General features: G+C 43.3%; 1 protein-coding gene across 7 annotated transcripts in view; it reads right to left on the bottom strand.

Moving 5' to 3' along the window:
* LOC126334999 (ankyrin repeat domain-containing protein 2-like) overlaps nucleotides 1–23,297 on the bottom strand; it is a 72,334-nt gene that overhangs the window by 13,400 nt on the left and 35,637 nt on the right. For 2 of the 7 annotated variants that reach the window (XM_049997819.1, XM_049997817.1), the window contains exons 2-3: nucleotides 15,625–15,792; nucleotides 8,699–9,206 (exon numbers count right to left, since the gene is read on the bottom strand). In XM_049997819.1, coding sequence (XP_049853776.1) covers nucleotides 8,699–9,206; nucleotides 15,625–15,712 — 596 coding nt within the window. In that variant the 5' untranslated portion in view covers nucleotides 15,713–15,792. Of the gene's footprint in view, nucleotides 1–8,698; nucleotides 9,207–15,624; nucleotides 15,793–22,525; nucleotides 22,808–23,297 lie in introns of those variants that run through there. The other 5 variants (XM_049997818.1, XM_049997820.1, XM_049997823.1 and 2 more) reach the window with 5 other exon arrangements.

The raw sequence follows: 23,297 nt of genomic DNA on the forward strand, positions 1-23,297 counted from the left end.
ACCTTGTCGGTATTCGTCAGGTGGCGGCGGCCAGCACAGCTCCGCTCACCTCGCCGTCTCGGAAGCAACTCTCTCCTAACTTCTCCTTACTACAGTTTACCGAAGTTGGTTTAAAAAAAAAATCTGGCTGTGTTTTCATCTGACCAATTAGGGTCTCAATGTTAACCTTAAGCTCAACCTACAAAAATTCTGTCTATCCAATGAGAAACGTTATACTTTTCGTGGTGGGGCAATGATTTTAAAGTTTGCAACGTAACAGAGACGCGAAAAAGTCTCACGCTAAAACTTGCAGCTGGTGTGGTCCTTTTAGTGTTATCGTAAGATCTATACAGTTCTTCTGGAGGGCTCTATCTTTTAACATTGGCTGGGGGTGGTCCTAACGTAACAGAGACGCGAAAAAGTCTCACGCTAAAACTTGCGGTTGGGGTGGCCCTTTTTGTGTTATCGTCAGATCTACACTGTTCTTCTGGAGGGATCTAGATTTTATCATGGGCTGGGGGTGGTCCTAGCGGTTAGCTGGCCACGAGGGTGTCCGTCCTTTATAGTAGGGCCTTCCAGCTTAAAACGGTTCTACTCTCGGTTTCTGTTCTCGTTTCTCCCCTCGGAACTGCGTCTGTCTCACGGTGGGAAGGTATGACATGCATTTCGGCATTCTGGTGTTAGTCTGTGGTATTCCATTTGCTCACTCGTTACTCGTATTACTTTGGTTAATTTAATGTCACGATTTATTCGGAGTTATGTGACATACTACTGGATATGCTTATCATGTCAGGGTTTTCATGGAAGGTGTTGGGTTTGCCTGACACCTTACCAGCACTATAATTAGCAGAATGTGTACGTAGCCTGTGTGTCAGGGATGAGGCTGTGGGAGATACAGATGATAAGGGGATAGCAGGTTTTAATTGGGTGGGGATGAAATTCATAGGAACAAGGCGCAATAATACATCCGTATGTTGAAAATGAGAAGGGAGAGTGTCATAAAATATTATTGTGTCAGTTTTATTATTTATTTCTTGTAAGAACTGTAGATAAACAAATTGAATTTCTCGATAGTAGAGTAACAGCAGACGTCATCAACTGCGATAAAGAGGTGCTCTCCAATGCCGAGTATTCTGATCTGTTATTGGGATGAGGAGAAGAGGAGTAACCGAAATTGTAGCTTCGATCTTCAGCTGCTGGCGAGAATAACGTCGAGGGGCACATGGAAATTTTCCTGCCACTGTGTTATTGCTTTAAAGACAAAAGTAAAGTGCTAAGACTTATAAAAGTCCGTTTAAGAGTAATAAAATGTTATTAAAGGCTACAAGAACATTACATAAATAAAAGTTTGTGAATAGATGAGCTATTTTTCGGTCGTAACGTACTTTATTGGAATGTGTCAGAGTTCACATGTACATGCATAGACAGTCGTATCCCTTATGAATATATACGTGTTCGAGGCTGGGCACAGTCCACTTCCATCGGAAAAGGTCTCCTTATACAGGAACTGTTTTAATTTTATTAGTAATCTTCCCGCAGTCTGACGTCAGCATTCGAGAATCATGTGCGTGTACTATTGCACGTAACGCTTTGTGGCGTCTGTCCATAGCGAGCTGCGTAAGTACCGACCGTTTCAGAGAACGACGGATTCTGGCAGCATCAGCGGCCTGGAGCAGAAGAGGCCTGCAGCGCTCCAGTACAATTCTCTTTCAGGTCACGGAGACAGCGAGAACTCTAGTAATGCAGGAATGCTTCCAAAACTTGGTAGGTAAACTCTGTCCTGATAAATGGTACTGAGTGATTCAACAGGCTTCACGGACTTTTTAGTATTACACATTTCATATAGCAAAAGAATTTGAAACCTTAATAATTGATGAGTAGTAAAGAAATATACAAACATTAACAAGAGACAAAGATTTTGTGATATGAATCAGTTTCAGTAAAATTTTTAAAAGCCTTTATAACTATGGCCCCAGAAACTGAAACATTGACGTATAAGTATATTTGAATCGTAATGGTCGACAAGCACTTCACTGATGTGATGGGTATTGAGTATCATATGAGCTGAATGGGTGAGAGAGGAAGATCATTATAGTAAGCAGAGACAATGAGACTTCCTGACAGAGTGCAAAATTCTGGACCTTTGCCACACAGGTTTTGCACACAGCCGGCCGCGGTGGTCTAGCGGTTCTAGGCGCTCAGTCAGGAACCGCGCAACTGCTACGGTCGCTGGTACGAATCCTGCCTCGGGCATGGATGTGTGTGATGTCCTTAGGTTAGTTAGGTTTAAGTAGTTCTAAGTTCTAGGGGACTGATGACCACAGATGTAAAGTCCCATAGTACTCAGAGCCATTTGAACCATTTTCTTTGCACACAGTTTTAATCTGCCAGGAAGCTTCATATCAGCGCACACTCCGCTGCAGGGCGAAAATCTCATTCTGGAAGCAGAGACAATACTTATACAAACATTTACGCCTGACAACTGATCAGAAGTTGTAACGCCAATGAAATAAATTCCTTTTTATAGTTGTGTTCAATGAAACTGTAATCATCAGACCGTGATTAGACGATTTCCTTGGAAATGAAGGCGTCAATATGATTGTAATTCATGAGAGAGAGGTTACATAAGAGAATGGGTATAGTACAGACTCAAGGCTACTTGACTGTACAGAGAAAGAGGTAAACTGCTGTGACTTCTGTCAGTGACCTGAAGATACAGGCTAATGTCTGTAAACTGACAGATAATCACTTCAGGGAGCATTAGTTATGTGTGTGTGTTTGTATATTTGTATGTGTGTGGGTCGGGTGTGGTTGTTGTTGTTGTTGCTGTTGTTATTGTTGTCGTCTTCAGTCTGAAGTCTCGTTTGATACAGCTCTCAGCACTGTTTCATCGTATGTTAGCCTCATCATCTCCTAGTAACTACCGCAACCTGCTCCACAATTTTTTACTCCCCACACTTCCCTCCAGCACTAAACGGGTGATCCATTGAGGACTCAGAATATGTCCTGTTAATCGATTGCTTCTTTTGGTCAAGGTGCACCACCAATTTCTTGTCTCCCTAATGCTGTTCAGTACATCCTTGTTAGCTAGGTGCTACACCCATCTAATGTTCAACATTCTTGCATCACGTTTCAAAAGCCCCTGTTCCCTTTTACCGAAACTGTAAATAATCCATTTCACACGTTTAGGTTTCACTGTCACTTTCATAGATGGCTACACTCCAGAGAAATACCTTTAGAAAAGACTTCCTAACACTTAAATCTCAGCCGGCCGGTGTGGCCGTGCGGTTGTAGGCGTTTCAGTCGGGAAACGCGTGACCGCTACGATCGCAGGTTCGAATCCTGCCTAGGGCATGGATGTGTTTGATGTCCTTAGGTTAGCTAGGTTTAACTTGTTCTAAGTTCTAGGGACTGATGACTACAGATGTTAAGTCCCATAGTTCTCAGAGCCATTTGAAATTAAATCTGAATTCATAGTTAACAAATTTCTCTTCTTCATAAATGCTTTTCTTGGCATTAACAGCATAAATTGTATGTCCTTTCTACTTTGGCCATCATCAGTTACTTTTCTGGCCAGACAGCAAAACTCATCCACTACTTCACTTGTCTAGTGATGGATTAGTAATTCAAACAGATATGACGGGAGGATCCTGGAGTAAGGGACCTCTGCAGAACCCACTTGATGGCGTTTAGTCACGTCACAGAGAAATTCAAATAAGACAGACTGGTAGAGACTTGACGGTAACTCTTGCAAGAAGGAAGTGCAACGATATGCTCAGTGAAACCCCCTCGCTCTGTTTGCTGTAGCAGGTAGTGGACCATAGGGTGGCGCACATATTGAGGCGCAAATGAACAGAAAGGGGAGGGAAACGTGAAACAGAGGGTCGGCGTCACGTGGAACTGACCCAGGCTGACGTGTTGTTGTGAAGACTGCATTTGTACATACGCCACCTTCTTTGCTGAGTGTCATCTATACTTCCTTCAGTTGAAAACAACAGTCTTCTATTTGGAACCTAGTGCATTTCTTAGAAGTTATCCCCAATTCAGTACTGGTTGGCGAGAATCAACGAATTCTGTTACGGAAATTGTGGGCATATAAGACAAATGTACGTAAAAAGTAAAAGAGAAATTAGCAACACACCGTAGTAATCATCGGCGTTACTACGTGTAATTTATGAACAGGTCAGGACTTACAGCATGGCAACATAAAAAATGGATAGTTTTAAATGGGACAAACTTGCTCCTCATCTTTATCTTCGCTTTATGCAGCGCGACACCATTTACGGGCACGTCACTGTCGGTAGCAGCACAGACAGCAAACAACAACGTAGGCTACTTTCGCATAAACAAGTTAACAGTGATTTAAAAATGGACGTAAACAGTCTCAACCCGAAAGCAAAAAATATTTATTTTGGGGTTTCCGGTTTCGGTCAGTTTTTGAAGATCTTCAGGTCCTCATACTGTGATGGCAGGTAGTGTGGTCAATGTAGCGGGACTTATAACTCCACGAAGGTTGGTGGAGACGTTCACCTTCTCCATTGACCACCACTGCCATCTACCATGATGGTATGCGAGTCTGAAGATGATCAGAAACTGACCGAAACCGATTACCACAGAATATCAGGCGGTTTTTTTTAAGTAAGTAGCACTCTGAAATTAAAAAAAGACGTGCTAATATATCCCAACAATTTTATTTTTACATGAAAGCCTGTACCTTAATCTACTTTTCTACATAATTTCCGTAAATATTGGGGCACTTCTCACGACGTTGTACCAGTTTTTGAATACCCCCATCATAGAAGTCTGCCACCTGACTTGTTAACCCCATCATCACCACTGTTTTGACTTCGTCATCGTCTTGAAGACGCTGATCACCCATATGTTTCTTCAAGTGCAGGAACAGACGGTAGTCACTGGGCGCAAGATCGGGGTTTTACGGAGGATGATCTAAGGTTTCCCATCGAATAGGTGTGATGAGATCTTTGATCTGATACGCCACATGCGGACGGACATTGTCTTACAGCAAAACGATGTCCTTGCTTAGCTTCCATGGACTGTTGCTTTGATTCGGGTGTGACGTAGGCCACACAAGTTTCATCGCCCGTAACAGTTTGGCTTAAGAAATCATCACCGTCGTTGTGGTGCTGCTCAATAAAATTCAGTGCTCTGTCTAAGCGTTTGGTTTTGTGCACATCCGTCAACACTTTCGTTACCCAACGTGGGCACAATTTTCGGTAATTCACGTGCTCGGTCACAATGCCGCTACGATAAACATTAGGAAAGTCATTCCGTAGGGAGGAAATCGCAGAGCGTCTTTTTTCTCTCACCTTATTGCCCACTTCCTGCACCAAACTTCCATTAACGACCGAAGGACGCCCACTCCGTTGTTCACCATGCACATTTGTGCGGCCATCTTTAAATGCTCTCAGCCACTTTCTTACCATTCCATCACTCATAATGTTTTCTCCGTAAACTGTACAGATTTCACGATGAATATCGATCGATTTTAGGCCTTTAGCACTAAGAAATCTCATAACAGCCCGAACTTCGCAGTCGGCGGGACTCACGATTATCGGAGGCACCTTAAACACTCAGTACACAACGTAAACAAGGAGGAATCAGACTGTAATGGCGCCTGTGCGTAGATTAAGGTACAGGCTTTCATGTAAAAATAAAATTATTGAGATATCTTAGCACGTCTTCTTTAAATTTCAAAACGGCACTTACTTAAAAAACACACCTCGTAAATGCTTTTTTTTGCGGTCGTGACTGTATGTACTCATTTTAAAGTATTTTTTGGGAGATCACTGTACTCCACGGGAAATGATCTCAAAACATAATTTGTTTACAGCGATCTGAGTTCACCGGCAGACATAACAAACCCTGCACATCCGTGTGACCTGCCTGTAAAGCGTGTGTATTACTTCATCTGCGCTGTATGTGTCCTCGGTATCACACCACTGGGTCCACAGCTGGAATGCACCAACAACTTTTGCTCGGAGGCATGGTGCCAGAACCTAAATAAAAGCTTGTCGCACTTATGCAATTTAACAGAACTACTGATGATAAATACAGACGAAACAATTTATGTGCTTATGAAAAACAGGGGCTTTCCAAGATTTTTGTTATCTAGCATCTGTTAATAAATACAGTTAAATTGCTAGTTTCAATGAAGCTGTTATGGTTCAAATGGCTCTGAGCACTATGGGACTTAACTTCTGAGGTCATCAGTCCCCTAGACTGGCACGGTGAACGTCAGGTCTGTTGCAGACATACTCATAATGGTGGTGTCTCCCTCTCCGACACAGGAAAATGTGAAACTGTTGGCGGTAGTTGATCAACACACATTGTTCTGAGAGATTTCTGCAATCAATTAATTGTGCAATTTATTACACTTCTTAACAAATAGTGTACTCCTGAACTTAAATTTCCACCTGTTATAAGGACTGATATACAAAACAACTTCATGGTCCAGCAGCAGCAGAATTCGTGCTTCTCTACCTAATTTGTAAATCTGAGGAAGTTACGTTTGTACTGGGTTGCTTTTACAAGAAACTGTTAACGTATTGGTGCTCTCCTTTAGGTATCTCGGTTGACTATGGGGTGAGGAGCACTGAATGTTAATGAAACGTCTTGCGATTGTACACGTTGGGGGTGGGGGACAGAAGAAGAGGCAAAACATAGAAACTTGTTTTATCAAATAAATTTTTTTATCTTATAAAGTTTCTCCTTTCAGTGCCAAGAGGGGAATATTTATCTTTTCTAATGAGCATGTTTAAAAAAGTTTAAACTCAGCAGTATTTTCGATGTATGAAGCTATTTTGTTTCCTGTTTAGAATTTCTTTCGTTGAAAACGATTGTAATCTAATGACTGGAAACGGTTGGACATTTGCACATGTAAATTAGTTCACATTTCCTATGACGATGTCAAACGAAAATAAATAAATAAAAGGAACTAGTTCATTGTAAGGGGGCTGGGGTAAGTTTCAATAACAAAATGGATCAAGTAAACATAGTTACTGGAATGTAAAATTTCCGAAGCTGGCAATGGGACAAAACATCTTCTCATATTGATCTACGTTTGTTTCGACAGGATTCAGTAATACAGAATAATGGTCTTTATTTGTAGCTTTATGATAGTAAGAAAATCTTTCATCTAAATAAAACTGCAGTATCCAAAACAATACCAAACATATTGTCCAAAAATAAGAGATTTATAGTTATAAGCATGCCCAGGCGTTTCTTCCTGCAACAGGTCTGGCGTTCGCCATGCCTAGCTGACGTGACGTTACCAACAAGCATCGAGGCCTTCCTTTGAGTCTGTGGTGCCTAGACTCAGTGGCAAGCTCAGTAGTCTTGGAAATACGAGGTGCATTCAAGTTTTAAGGCCTCCGATTTTTTTTTTCTCCGGACTGAAAAGAGATAGAAACATGAGCATTGTTATAAAATGAGGCCGCGTTCATTGTCAATACGTCCCAGAGATGGCAGCACCGTACGGCATATGGAATTTTACCGCCAGCGGCGAGAATGAGAACTGTTTTAAATACTTAAAATGGCGACGTTTTCCTTACTTGAACAGCGTGCAGTCATTCGTTTTCTGGACTTGCGTGGTGTGAAACCAATTGAAATTCATCGACAGTCGGAGGAGACATGTGGCTGTGGAGTTATGGATGTGTAGAAAGTGCGTTCGTGAGTGTGACAGTTTAATGAAGGCAGAACATCGTGTGACAACAAACCGAAACAACCTCGGGCTCGCACAAGCCGGTCTGACGACATGATCGAGAAAGTGGAGAGAATTGTTTTGGGGGATCGCCGAATGACTGTTGAACAGATCGCCTCCAGGGTTGGCATTTCTGTGGTTTCTATGCGCACAATCCTGAATGACGACCTGAAAATGCGAAAAGTGTCATCCAGGTGGGTGCCACGAATGCTGACGGACGACCACATGGCTGCCCGTGTGGCATGTTGCCAAGCAATGTTGACGCGCAACGACAGCATGGATGGGACTTTCGTTTCGTCGGTTGTGAGAATGGATGAGACGTGTATGCCATTTTTCAATCCAGAAACAAAGCGCCAGTCAGCTCAACGGAAGCACACAGATTCACAGCCACCAAAAAATTTCGGGAAACCGCCACTGCTAAAAAAATGATGTTCTGGGACAACGAGGGCGTAATCCTTACCCATTGCGTTCCAAAGGACACTACGGTAACAGGTGCATCCTACGAAAATGTTTTGAAGAACAAATTCCTTCCTGCACTGCAACAAAAACGTCCGGGAAGGGCTGCGCGTGTTTCACCAAGACAACGCACCCGCACATCGAGCTAACGTCACGCAACAGTTTCTTCGTGACAACAACTTTGAAGTGATTCCTCATGCTCCCTACTCACCTGATCTGGCCGCTAGTGACTTTTGGCTTTTTCCAGCAATGAAAGACGCTCTCCGTGGCCGCACATTCAGCAGCCGTGCTGCTATTGCCTCAACGATTTTCCAGTGGTCAAAACAGTCTCCTAAAGAAGCCTTCGCCGCTGCCATGGAATCATGGCGTCAGCGTTGTGATAAATGTGTACGTCTGCAGGGCGATTACGTCGAGATGTAACTCCAGTTTCATCGATTTCGGGTGAGTAGTTAATTAAAAAAAAATTGGAGGCCTTAGAACTTGAATGCACCTCGTACGCACCCACGTAGAACTGGGCAGCAGAGATGCTGGTGTTGTCCTTACCTTTTTACTGCGGGTGGCTCAGACAGCAGCTGACTCACTCTGATGAGGTCTTCTGTGTGAGTGCGCATTACGTCGGCCCAGCCCTGTGAGGCCATCACGTCAAAGATATGAGCCCTGACGAAGGCGAGGGCAGCGTCCCTGAGGTCAGTACAGGAGTACCTGACAGCGAGGACGGCCACGGCGGCCGCAGCCTCAACAGAGAGTGGCAGGGCAGCCTGCAGGGCGCAATCTGCCGACGAGTCGTACTGGGGAGCCGCGCTGGGCACGCGGGGTGCCTGCAGAGTGCGGTGGGCGGCCAGCAGTCGGCGCAGCTCCCGGCCGTCCACGTCCAGAAGGGTGGCCCGCGGGCTGCCGAGGTCCGGCGCGCCGGGGCGGAGTGCGGAGGCCCCGGCGCCGCCCACCAGCAGGCGCGCGCTCGCCGACAGCCGCGACACCACGGCGCCGTCCGCAGCGCCCGGCACCGCCGCCCACTCCCTCACCTCCTGCACTGACTCCACCACGAACGGTTCTGAAAGAAGCAGCCACTGATACGTCCTCTGCCCTTACGCGGCACTCTCTGTGAAAGCCACAGGCAGATCTACACTCAAGAGCCGGAGGAACAGGTACATCTGCCTGATATGGTGTAGAGACCCCGCGAGCTCGCAGAGGTGCTGCAACACGACTTGGCATGGGGTCGACTAAAGTCTGAAGTAGTGTTGGACGGAGTTGACACCATGAATCCTGCAGGTTCAAATGGTTCAAATGGCTCTGAGCAGTATGGGACTTAACTTATCAGGTCATCAGTCCCCTAGAACTTAGAACTACTTATACCTAACTAACCTGAGGACATCACACACATCCATGCCCGAGGCAGGATTCGAACCTGCGACCGTAGTGGTCGCGTGGTTCCAGACTGAAGAGCCTAGAACCGCTCTGCCACCCCAGCCTCCTTGGTAGGAGCACATCATCCTGTAGGAGTAGGTGCTTAAAGTTGCGTTGTGAAAGGAGGTGCAGGGTGTGGAGATGGAGAGAGGGTGGAGCACATCTAGATCTACATCTACGTGATTACTCTGCTATTCATAATAAAGTGCCTGCCAGAGGGTTCAGTGAACCACCTTCAAGCTGTCTCTCTACCGTTATACTCTCGAACGACACGGGGGAAAACGAGCACTTAATATATCAGTGTGAGCCCTCATTTCTCTTATTTTATTGTGATGATCATTTCTCCCTATGCAGGTGGCTGGCAACAGAATGTTTTCGCAGTCGGAGGAGAAAACGTGTGATTGAAATTTCATGAGAAGGTCCCGTTGCAACGAAAAACGCCTTTTTTTTAATGACTGCCACTCTAGTCCATGTATCATGTCTGTGGCACTATCTCCCCTATTTCGTGATAATACGAAACGAGCCACCCTTCTTTACACTTTTTCGATGTCATCCATCCATCCCACCCATGTGGATCCCACAATACACAGCAATAATCTAGAACAGTGTGGACAAGGGTGGTGTAAGCAGTCTCTTCAGTAGACCTGTTGCACCTTCTAAGTGTTCTGTCAATGAAGGCCAGGCTCTGGTTTGCTCTACCAACATCATTATCTATGTGATCGTTCTAATTTAGGGTATTTGAAATTGCGGTCGTGCGGTGCCGGACTGTAATGCCTAGAACCGCTCGTCCCCCCGACAGGAAATCCTGCAGGACAGTCCATAAATCCGTGACAGTACCGGGGGGGGGGGGATGGCGATCTCTTATGAACAGCACGTTGCAAGGCACCCCAGTTATGCCCAATAATGTTCATGTCTGGGGAATTTGGTGGCAAGGGAAATTGTTTAAACTCAGAAGAGTGTTCCTGGAGCCACTCTGTGGCAATTCTGGACGTATGGGGTGTCGCATTGTCCTACTGGAATTGCCGAAGCCCATCAGAACACACAATGCACGTGAATGGATGGAGATGATGAGACAGGACGCTTACGTACCTGTCACCTGCAAGATTCCTATCTAGGCGTATCAGGGGTCCCATTTGACTCCAACTGCAAACGCCCCACACCATTACAAAGCCTCTACCAGCTTGAACAGTCCCCTGCTGACATGCAGGTTCCATGAATTCATGAGGTTATCTCCATACACGTATACCTCTATCCGTTCGAAACAATTTGAAACGGGACTCGCTCGACAAGGTAACAAGTTGAGAGTCATAAACAGTCCAATGTCAGTTCTGACGGGCCCAGGTGAAACGTAAAGCTTTCTGCCGTACAGTTATCAATGGCACACGAGTCGTACTTAAGCTGCGAAAGCCCATATCGGTGATGTTTGCACGCTGACACTTGCTGATCGTCCGGAATTGAAATCCCCATCAATTTGCAGGGGGGGGGGGGGGGGGGGGGTGCACTTCTGTCACATGGAAAGATTCTCTTCAGTCGTCGTTAGTCCCGTTCATGCGATATCTTTTTCCGGCCGCAAAGATGTGGAGATACTATATTTTAACGGATTCCTGGCATTTGCTTTACACTCGTCATATGCTGGTACTGGGAAATCCCCACTTCATGACTACATCGAATATGCTGTGTCCGATGGCTCGTGCCCCGAACTTAGAACCACATTCAGCCTCACTTAAATCTTGATAACCTGGCATTGTAGCAGCAGTAAACGATCTAACAATTGCGGAAGACACTTGTTGACTTATATAGGCATTGCGCCGAACTCAGCGACGTATTCTGCCTGTTTTCATATCACCGTATTGGAATACGTGTGCCTATACCATTTTTTTTGCTTCAGTGTATATTGAACCTTATTGGTATAAGTGATACATCAGAATCACTTACAATAATGACAATGATATCCTTTGTGTGTCAAATTGACGCCACCTTTTAACGCTGACAATAACAAACTAGCGGAAGGGGAATTTATATTCGTCTTATGAAAATAGCACTGCCTTTATATTTTAGTATTGTGACAAACGTATTTATTGTATTAATGAAATGTTTTACCAGATCCCAAACGTGTTTGAAATTTTTCAGTTAAAATTAACACAAGAATGAATGAATGTTGTGTTCTCTACTTCCAGGTTCACGGCCTCAAACTATGTTTAAAAATGTGTTAGATTAAAGGTCAACATCACTGAAGAAAATGATCGATTAAATTTTTATTTGTGGTGATCATATAATCGGTAGTACCAATTATTGAAAGTGTGATGATATTCCCAAGAGAGTGCTAAAACATATTTTGGTTCAGGAACCTTGTTACACATCTGCACCTCTTTAATAAGTATAATATAAGTCAACAACAATTAATAAATTTGGGTTTTTCTATCTTTTTAGGTTAGGAATAAAGTACCTGCTCGTTTGTTATGAGTGTTATTGGTGTCATTGTAAAATCTTGGTGCTGTTGGCGTAATAGCTGGAAAACTATAATAAAGTCACTTCCAGAATTTCCTTTTTGTTTCTTAACATTTCCTTTGCACAAGAAGCCGCCGAATAGGTGCAGAACGTTTCCTTAATTAGTTTCTGCAGTTATGTGCTTCACACTGCCAATAGGCAGTTCGATGGGTTTTCGTTCTTTAACGATTTTCTCTCGTTATAGACAAGAGAGTCATAAAATTGCATTCAATCCATTATATGTCACGTAACTAATTTCTAGTATAACCATCCTCTTTCTCAAGCAATCTTATCAAACAATCTTAATTACCTAAATAAAGAGTGATTCGACGTCAAGAAAGAGTGATTCGACACTTTTGTTGCTACAAATTGCCTAGAAAATAGTGAATACTTACCGCTGCATCTGAATTAATTGTTTTCTTTAAATTTTAAACATTTATTGGGTGTAAATCAACACCCGTACGCTATTTAATTACAGATCGTATATACAGCCATTTCGGTTGTACAAAATGTTGTTGACAATTGACCACGGTTCCGACTGCACTAAGGCAGTTTTCATAGTGTGATTACATGTACCCCATGTAACTTTATTTATCGACGAAGATTACGCTAGTGCAATAGAAACCGTGGTCAATTGATAAAATGTTATGCTACGGAAGTGGCTGTATTTACTTTCTGTAATTAATTGTTTTCTTCATGTTCTATGCGAAATATGAAAGCAGTTCTTGACGTGACCAACGAAAATGATACAATTGTTGAAATGTACAAAGAAAACTTGATTCTAATTTCAGGCACGTACCCGACTCGTAGAGTTGCAGTTGGTGGTGACTTGAATCTACCCTCGATATTATGGCGAAAATACATCTTCATACGCAGAGGTACGCATAAAGCATCATCCTAAATTATGCTAAACGCATTCTCTGAAAATTATTTCGAGCAATTAGCCCATGAGCCACTCGCTTAGGAAACGGTTGTGAAAACATACCTGACCTCTTAGCAAGAAATAATCCTGAGCTAACAAGGAGCATCAAAACTGATACATGGATTAGTGAACACAGGGTTGTCGTAGCAAGGCTGAATACCATAACCACCAAATCCTCCAAGAAAAACAAAAGATATAATCATGATGAGGTCACATACTCCGAGGAGCGTATGGGGACGATGCGGGAGATCCGCACCGCCGACTGAGCAAGGTCCTAGCGGAGGTGGTTTGCCATTGCCTTCCTCCGGCCGTAATGGTGATGAATGATGATGATGAAGATGACACAACAACACCGCAAGACCATGAACTGCAAGCAACCGATACGTATTTAAAGAAGCAGATAAAAATTCGCTTGACGGATGCTCAGAGACGGTCTTCACTCCTTGCAAATTAACAATGTAAGTGTAGACCAGATGTGGCTTGGATTAGAAGATATATGTCGACAGTAACTCAGAGGTTTACACCAAATAAATTAAAGTACAGAGCTGATGCCCATGGCACACAGAAAAGGTCAGAACATTGCTGCAGGAATAACGGAAAAAGCGTGCTACATTTAACTGAACGACAAATCCCGAATATTGGCGATCTTTTACAAGAGCTCGAAATATAGCGCGGACTTGAATGACAGATCCTTAAAATAGTTTCCACAACTAAACTTTATCTCGAAACATAGGAGAAAATCTAAAATGAATCTTGTCGTATGTAAATTATGCCCGCTGTAAGACATAGTCAATGTCTTTTCTGAGCGACAGCAATGAAAACACAATCAATGACGGTGCCGAAACTCCTTCACCAAAGAAGACGAAGTAATTGTTCCAGAATTCAAATCAAGGATAGCTACCTACCTGAGTAACAGTAACTTAGAAGCAGATATCGTCGGATTAGTTATGAAACTTAAATCACTAAATAAAAAAATAGGGCTTCCGCTCCAGACTGCATACCATCTACGTTCCTTTCAGAGCATGCTGAGGCAAGATCTCCATCTTTAGAAATCATATACAACCTCTCACTCTACGAAAGAGCCCTACCCAAACACTGGAAAGTTGTACAGATCACTCCAGTATTCAAGGAAGCTAATAGGAGTAATCCACTAAATTACAGGCTAATATCATTAACGTCAATATCCAGCAGGAATTTGCAACATATGTTGCAGCAGCTTGTATTGGTTTGCAGTTGTCAGAGAGAATTCCAGCTGCTCACGAATGTCAACCGATTCATCTACAGCGTTGACAGTGGAACAAAATTTTGGCTGGCACAATGTTTCACGAAACAGTAAACAAATAATGATAAAATAAGCCTGCTAACTTCTTCATTGATCGCGACACTAGTTGAAGTATGATCGTCCCCAAGGAGATCATGTGTATTTGCTCCTGTTTGATCCAGTGTATCATTCACTCCTAAATCACTAAAGCTAAAAGTGTTACTGGTTACCGTTAAGATCTGAGGCTATTAGTACGTAAATTATGATTTCTATTAGCGCAGCAGGAAAAAAGTTGCTAATTTCCTGAATTTTTTTGGAGACTTTAGTCGCTAAAAATTCCAAAACAGTGTTAATCTACGACACAAGGAGATACGTTGCACTCCTGTTGAGGTGGAAAGATAATTATAACCCGGTTTGTTAGTTATAGTGTGTCCTACATAATCAAAATCACAGAAAGAAACTTGCTGCGAAATATTTTATGAACGACACTCGCAACTTCCGTAAAATTCGCAAAAACTAACTTTCACTAGTGTTTATGTACACAGAAATCCGGAACAAACGATTCTTTGAACGAGGACACTGTACTTGAAAACGTATAAACTACAAATATTGATTGCAACTGATGCTATAAGACAAAATACGTTTTCCGCAGTATGAAGCGTATGAAAATACGGAATGTATTACGACAAAAGCACAAGGTTTGATACAATTACCAAGAGCAGCACTTTCAAATATTTTGTTTTTGAACCTACGTTTCAGAGGCGAATTTATATGACAACTTGTTTTACCAAGACACAAAGTAAATAACGGAAGTCGGTCTGTACACGTAGCTATAAGAATGTAAATGCACGAATTTTTCTGATTTTGCAGTTAGCTGGTTTCGTGTCACCTTTTACACGAGGGTTCCAAAGCTGGACATTACTATATCCCACAAGTACGACGCCAGATGTGGAGCACATCACAGCACGTATTCGGCTTTGTGTAGCTAACAGTGTGTTAGTAAATCTTTTCGAAAATCCTATGGCCCAACACTCAGGCTACTATTAACAATCTAATGATGTATACATCTAACAGGTAAATAAACAGCATTCGAACTAGTACACTCTGTAATACCAAAAGCAGTGATACACTGAAACTCAATAATGTTCCGAAGCTCATCCACTACAATCACATGCTTTTGGTACGACTCAAAACAGTTATTAAATCACGAAATGGAACTACCACAGTGGTATACGTTAGCATCAAATGATTTCCTTGGACCAAGAAATGTCTGTAGGAACAACGAGAAAAAATACTTACCTAAATTGTCCGTTATTACCTTCATTACCTACTAAACTGAATTGTGTTGCTTATCCTGCACAGATTAATACCAAGTAAAAAAAGTAAAAATCTTACCTCTAATCGAATCTACGTCGCTGTAATCAGTTGCTGCAGCTACCACCACAAAAATGCAGATGAGCCAGCTGATGCTACTGTACGACATAATGGAAGGATGAAGATGTCTCGCTAAGTAAAGGACGTTTTCCTCAAAATATCTTCAACTCTTGCACTCCGTTGAACAACCTGTAACTTCGTGAATAAATACAGTTACAAAACTAATTTTCCTTCAAGAAGCTATGTAGGAAATTACCAAATATATATTTATATATCAATCTAACATGGATTACATGAGTTTTCAGGGTGAAGTTATTTCATTCTTCCCAATTCAGCGGGTTCAGCTAAGCAATGTCCATCAAAACCTTAGTAGACCATTGAATATACCATGACTCTGTTTGGATATAATTAATAATGCGGAAATGAGATCTTGGGTCGTACCTATATTAACTGCACTCACACCCTATCATTTTTTTAAAAAATACTAACAACACGAAGAAGGAGACGTGCGACGTAAACGGAAGCTGGTAGTCGTGTTTCTGCATCTAAAACATGATATCCGTTCATATTTTCAAATTTGGTCCCAGTTGCTAAAGAGCGGTGCAAGTAGCTTCACTATGAGGATGCAGATCAGGTTTGCTTTGAATAAACTCTGGGTCGTGAGCGTTAGGGACTTCTGAGATTGGAGGAGGCGATTTACTGTCAGTCAAGAATGCTTTAAGGCGACAAGGGCGCTATTATCAACATCTCAAGAGTAGGAACAAGGTCGAGTTAAGCGAAAGCTTGTTGGAGGGCAGGGCGGAGGTCTGTTGGATTTTCTGTTGGAAGGTGGCTGAAGACCTGCAGTCTACCAGTCAGCGTGCTAGACGCACTGGACCTACACCGAGAGCTACAGTGTGGGTTGCGATTTCGTATGAGAGCTGTACCACTCTCGTGATTATCTCGCACTCGCTGACTCCAATAAGTACAGTTTGCACAATGTGAATCTGGTGATTTGACCTGTTGTGCTACCACTAATCAACGGCGTTCCAGGGGGGGGGGTTCCAACAGGATATCGCTGGCCCACATACCGCTGTTGTAACCCAATATGTTTTGCAGAGTGCCGATATGTTACCTTGGCCTGATAGTAGATCAGCGGCTCTGTCTCTAATCGATCGCATATGGGACATCATCGGACGACAACTGCAGTGTCATCCATGAACAGCATTAATAGTCCATAAACCGACCGACCAAGTGGAACAGGCATGGTATTCCATCCCACAAAACAAAATCTACAACTTCTACAATACAAGAGCTGTATGACTGCATCCTTTCACGCAACATTTTCGCGTATACTCTGGTTATTAATGTACCAACGTTTCACATTTAGAATGGCTTATCTCGGGCTTACATTAAGGTGTGATGTTGCAATGTTAATCACTTAAACATGTTATCTACTGAAATATATTCCAGAAATTTCATTACTCTATTAATTATTTTTTGGCACTGCGATTTTTTCTGTCACATTGTGACGCTACGAGGTGACTAGAGGGATGGAGCGGCCTTAGTAGCGGCGTTAGCTGACTATGTGAGCCTTAGACAGCTAACGACAGGCCAGAGGGTACTTTCCAGTGTGGGGGTGGGAGGAAACTATTGCCTGACGACTGTAATGGCTGCTAATGAGTGCTGACTAGAATATAGGTGTTACAGTCTCCTAAACACGCTACAATGAAATCAAAGACGCTGCTAAAAACGTGACCATGAGACGAGATCATTGTAACACAGATCATAATTTCGCGATAATTATTGTAACTGTTGGCGAATGTATGCTATTATGAATATTACAGTACACAGTAGGAAACTAATAACTACCGAGCATTCTGAGCTGTCAAAGGATATGAGCTACGAAATTAAGTCTAAAGATATCAATAAATACTGCACAATTCTCATTTCCTTTATTTGCTGTAAGAGTTGGAGCCTATTTTATAAAAATTTGAGTGTGTAGATGTGCGATTACTCTGAGCTTTGCTACAGCTGCACGTAATATGAAGGCAGAGTGTGCTACCCAGTTCCGTTCCCGATCAGCCCAGTTAATGAATGTTTAAGATTTGATATTTAACTGTCAGTTTGCTGATCGTTGAATTGGGCATTAGTAAAGCTGCTAAATAAAAAACAAACGGCGCACGCTATGTAAAATCTAAATGTAGAAATGAACATAGAACAGGAGGACACATCTATTAGTTTGGGTACATTCATACCTATAAATGTACTCAGCGTACTATTTTGGAGTGTATACAAAACCATACGTGTAAAACTTTAGATTTTTAGTGGTATCTTCCGTAGTGTTGTATCGATTGTGTCATGAGAAGCCATAACATTACCGCGATGAATGTAAAATTAATGTGTGTGTGTGTGTGTGTGTGTGTGTGTGTGTGTGTGTGTGTGTGTGTGTGTGTGTATGTGAATAGACATAGTTTTGAATGATGCTCAATACTAAACGTGAATTCATACTATTACTGTAGGTTAACTGAGCTCAGGTTTTACTTTAACTTTAGGTGGGACTTGGTATATTCTAGTCGCACGAGACCCTGAAGGTGGCCACTGTATCCGTGGCCGAAACGTTGGTTTCTCCACTCTTTTTAAAACTTTTTTTAGATAATTTTCGGGGTACGACACGACTCAGGTTGCAGAAGCATACGTATTTATATTATTATCACAATATCAGTGACTGATTTTCGAGAAATGTTCGAACTTTAATTTTGTGCTTGTGAAGATCGACGGAGCAATGGATGTAGACGCAGCTGATGTTCGTGGTTGCGCGTTTTAAAGAGTAATGAACAATATTTAAGTTCGTGTTTGATGAAGGTACAATACCTCTGGATAGTAAATGTTTTCATATGGGTCATCGTAGTTGTTGCTTTGAGAAACTGTTAATCGTTTAAGCTTCACTGTCGTACTATACTCACGATTATTTGTAATAAACTTTGATTTGCATCCGCACTGGTGTGACGCCACCGTTAACTCATATTCGGGCAATGAGCGATGGGTCATTCCATACGTGTATGCAAGAGCATTAAAGCACGGTATGCAAGCAACCCCTACGATACACAGAGGCGAGGTGAGGAGTCTGACAAGCTCTCCTCTCAGGGCCCCACCACGTCAGCCACCGCTGCCAGAGGAGAGGGAGGTGGTGTGTTTACAAACAATATTTCATGCTTAGGTGTTACGTGTTTCTGCCATCAAATCGCGTGTTTTTTTTATTTGTTAATTTGTGACTTTGCTGGGAAACAAGGAAATATGATACTGTCTACTGTGCCTGTACAGAGCTGAATGTTCTGCAAAAGATATTTTTCGTATCGGGAGAAATTCAGTACTCTAGTACTCTACTTCTTTAACAGACCTCTGGAGAAAGGAGAAACAGCTTTATGTATCAAAGAATTCGACGAGATTGAAAGTAAAATTGTATCTACTGCCGCGTCAGAAAATCTTAAGGAGACTTAATCTTGTGTTCAATTTGTAAAAGGGATCGAAGCCGCCTGTCCAGACTCTACGTTACAAAAATGGCATGCTAAATCAGGAATACACAGAGTGAGCTGAAATACTAAACCTTTTCTTCAAAAAAACGACTGAGGACGATCATCCTGTTGTCTCTTGTTTCAACTGTCACACGAAAGTGCAAATGACACACACCGAAAAAAGCGATCTTGGGGTAGTAGCTCCAATTGCTCAAGATGAAATTTCACTGGGCCGGACGGGATACCAGTAAGCTTATATGTAGATTACCAGACTGAAGTTGCTTTTCTTCTAGAAGCAGTTTACCGTAGGTGAAGGCGAGAGAGAAGCGTTTCTAATTAATGGAATAAGTACTTTAAAATTCTGATGACGTTAGGGAAGAAAATAAGAGAGAGAGGTTATCTACAAATAATAGAGAAACGAGACTGCAACTATAACGGTCATAAGTCATGAAAGGGAAGGAGTTACTGAGACGGAAGTTAGAATTGCAGCCTATCCCAAATGCTGTTCAATTTGTAGACGAGAAACACTGACACATAGAAGGGAGAGGATGACGCCACATCAGTTAAGACACCAAGGGAATAACTTCGATGGTACTAGGCGAAGCTGTAGAGATTAAAAACTGTAGGGAAAGGCAGAGACTTCAATACGAGCGACAAATAACTGAGCACGTTGGATAGAAATGTTAGTTAATGACGAAGAGGCTGGTTGATATTTTGGCCGAGGGTTTCTAGGCGCTACAGTCTGGAACCACGCGACCGCGACGGTCGCAGGGTCGAATCCTGCCTCGGGCATTGATGTGTGTGATGTCCTTAGGTTAGTTAGGTTTAAGTAGTTTAAGTTCTAGGGGACTGATGACCTCAGAAATTAAGTCCCATAGTGTTCAGTGCCATTTGAACCATTTGAACTCTGATATTTGTCCATTACATTTTCATTACGTCAGAGACAGCGAAAGACTCGGAAGATCAGTTGAACGGAATAGATACCGTCTTAAATAAAGGTTATAAGGTGAACATCACCAAAAGTGAAACAGTGTTACTGGAATTTATGAGAATTATTTCAACCAGCGTTTGGGGAATTAGTCTAGGACATGAGACACTGAAAGGAACAGACAAGACTTAGCAATTTGTTCAACAAGTAACAGATGATGGGCGATACAGAAAGCATGTAGAATGCAGACTGGTGACACCAAGGGAAGCGTTCTTGAAACTGACTATCGAATATAAATGTAAATGTTAAGACTTTCTTCTTAGGCGTTTGCCTGAAATCTATCATTGCACTGACGACAAAGAGATCAGAGAAGAAGAGAACGAAACATTTTGAACCGCGACGCTACATAAGAATGCTGAAGACCAGACGTGTGTATCGGATAACTGGTGAGGAGGTGGCTGAATCGACGGGCTGTCTTGCAGCCTCTGCCACTGGAGTTCACTGAGCACATTCGGGACGCTTTCAGGCTTGCTGGGTGAACCTCTAACGAAACGTGCTCCACTTCTTTGGATCTTCTGTATTTACTCTATCAGTCCTACCTGGCAGGAATCCCAGTCTGACGACCAATAATCAAGTATTGCTCGAACGGGTGTTTTGAAAGCTAATTCATTTTTTTGCTGCAGTTTATTTCCTGAGAATTTCTCTAGTGTATCTCAGTCCACCATATGCTTCTCCAGCGATTAATTTTATGTGGTCGTTTCACTTCATATTTTTCTGTAGGCACACTTCTAGATATTTTACGGATGTACCTTCTTCCAGTGAAGAAGTTAAGGGCTTGGGGCTTGGCCACCACTTGGGTGAGTGATGACAGATGCCTATGTGAGGCCAACTGAGAAGCTACTTGACTGGGAAGTTATTCTGTACTCTCGCAGTCATACAATAAAAGGGTCCTACTGTTTATGAATTCGCAGCACGTTACACCTTTTTGTGTTGAGGGAGAATTGCTAGTCCCTGCGTGAAGTGTCGATAGTATTCAGGACTTCTCCACTTCTCTAGACGTTTCTAGCGTTGCGACTTACTCTATACAACCTTATCATCCGCGAAAAGCGTGATGCAACTTCCCACCTTATCTACTAGGTGGTTTATATATATTGTTATACGTAATACTCCTATAAGGATCCCTTGGAAAACACCCAAAAACCACATGTGAAAACTTCTCTCCGTTTAGAATAACATGCTGTGTTCTCTTTGAAAGAAACTCTTCAGTCACACATTTGGCCTGATATTACGTACTCTCGTATTTTCTTCATTAGACGTATATATAGAACTGCACTCTACCCCTTCCGAATGTCGAGGAACATGGCATCTGCTGGTATTCTGTGTCCCGTAGGCACATATAACGACACGGGTTTGACACGATCATTGTTTTGGAAGCCATGGTAATTCCTGTAGGGGAACCTTTTGATCTCCAGAAAAGTCGTAATACATGGTCCAAAAATCTACAACAGACCGATGTCAGGGATATAGGCCTACAGCTTTTTGCGTCTGTATGACGACCTCTCTTGGAAATGTGAACCATCTGTGCCTTCTACCAATCACTGAAAACTCTTCACTCCTGTAGAGACCGACGGTGCACTGCTGCCAAAAGTGGAGAAAATTCTTTGGCATACTCCGTGTACGATGGAATTGGCATATCGACAGGTCAGCAGACTTTCCTGTGTTTAGCGATTTCGGTTGTTTCTCGGTCCCTAGGAAACATATATCGGAATTTGTAATCTTGCCACTTGTGCCACGGTTTGTGAGAAGAATCACGGAGCGACCTTCGCCCGTGAAGCAGTTTCCGAAAACGACGGTTAGTATTTCGGTCTTTCCTGTGTCATCATCAGTATCAATGCCATTATGATCATACAGTACAAATGGACTTGCGCTCATGTTGTTTACGAGTGTATAGGCTTGTTACATACGCTGATGCGGATGCTGGTTCGCTTATGCATGGTATTTTTTTTGGTAACATAACCTCGATAACGGCGTTGCCGCAGTGGTAACTCCGATTCACATCAGATCACCAAAATTAAGGGCTTGGGGCTTCGCCACCACTTGCGTGAGTGATCTACTGGATCTGTCCAGTGCTGTTGACAGATGCCTTTGTGAGGCCACCTGAGAAGCTACTTGACTGGGAAGTAGCGGCCCCGGTCACGAGAACCGACAAGGTCCGGCAGAGCGGTGTGCTGACCATCTGCCCCTCCAAATCCGCAGTCGGTGACGCCTGTGAGCTGAGTACGACACAGAGTACCCTCCGGCACACGCCATTATGTCGCTTGCGGAGTATGGTGTAGACGTAGATAAAAAAGAACTCGATTCTATCTTTAGTTTCCCTCATCTTCACAACTTCAACTTTTATGAATGAGTAACAGCTGGAGCAGTATAATGTCGAGTTGACCTGAGTGATACACACAGCACGCAGCACGGTGACGGAAGAAGAACGTTGAGACAGACTTACCCGTGTTCTATCGCAGCCGCAGCAGTGTGGCTTGTGCGCTGGCGGTTCGCTGGCGCCGCCATTTATCGTCCTGCTGCCTTAGACAGGCCACAGATGAGTAGTGAGACGGGGCCCCCCGCCCCACCCCTTTGCCCGCGATCTCTCACTGCCCCCCTCACCACCGATCCAGCCCTCCCTCCATCCGCAGTGCCACCGCTACGATAACCTATGGACACGACTGTTGTTCGAAGTGTTCCTGCAAAACGTCACACACCACTGACCCCATGTGTGCGCGATAACTGCGGCGACTGCCCTGGTGGTGGCTGTAAGCTGGCGACATTAAACGGCTCGATCCCCCAGCAGGCACGTTCTCGACAACCGCGTGCTGTTCATCCGAGAGCCCTTTCTCTACCCTCCCGTGACACACCGAAGCCGCAAATGGATATAGTCACTGTCAGTAGTCATCACGCACACGCAGTCCACATGGTCTGCTGCCTCGACAGTGATGGTGATTTGGCATCGAAGAGTGTCCTCGGCTTTTTTCAAGTATGCGGTGGAAATCGTGACCAGATCTACATCTACATTTATACTCTGCAAGCCACCCAACGGAATGTGGCGGAGGGCGCTTTACGTGCCACTGTCATTACCTCCCTTTCCTGATCCAGCCGCGTATTGTTCGCGGGAAGAACGACTGCCGGAAAGCCTCAGTGCGCTCTCAAATCTCTCTAATTTTACATTCGTGATCTCCACGCGATACCTCATCCAGAAACGCACCCTCTCGAAACCCAGACAG

This window comes from Schistocerca gregaria, chromosome 2 (assembly GCF_023897955.1).
Source record: "Schistocerca gregaria isolate iqSchGreg1 chromosome 2, iqSchGreg1.2, whole genome shotgun sequence".
NCBI lineage: Eukaryota > Metazoa > Arthropoda > Insecta > Orthoptera > Acrididae > Schistocerca > Schistocerca gregaria.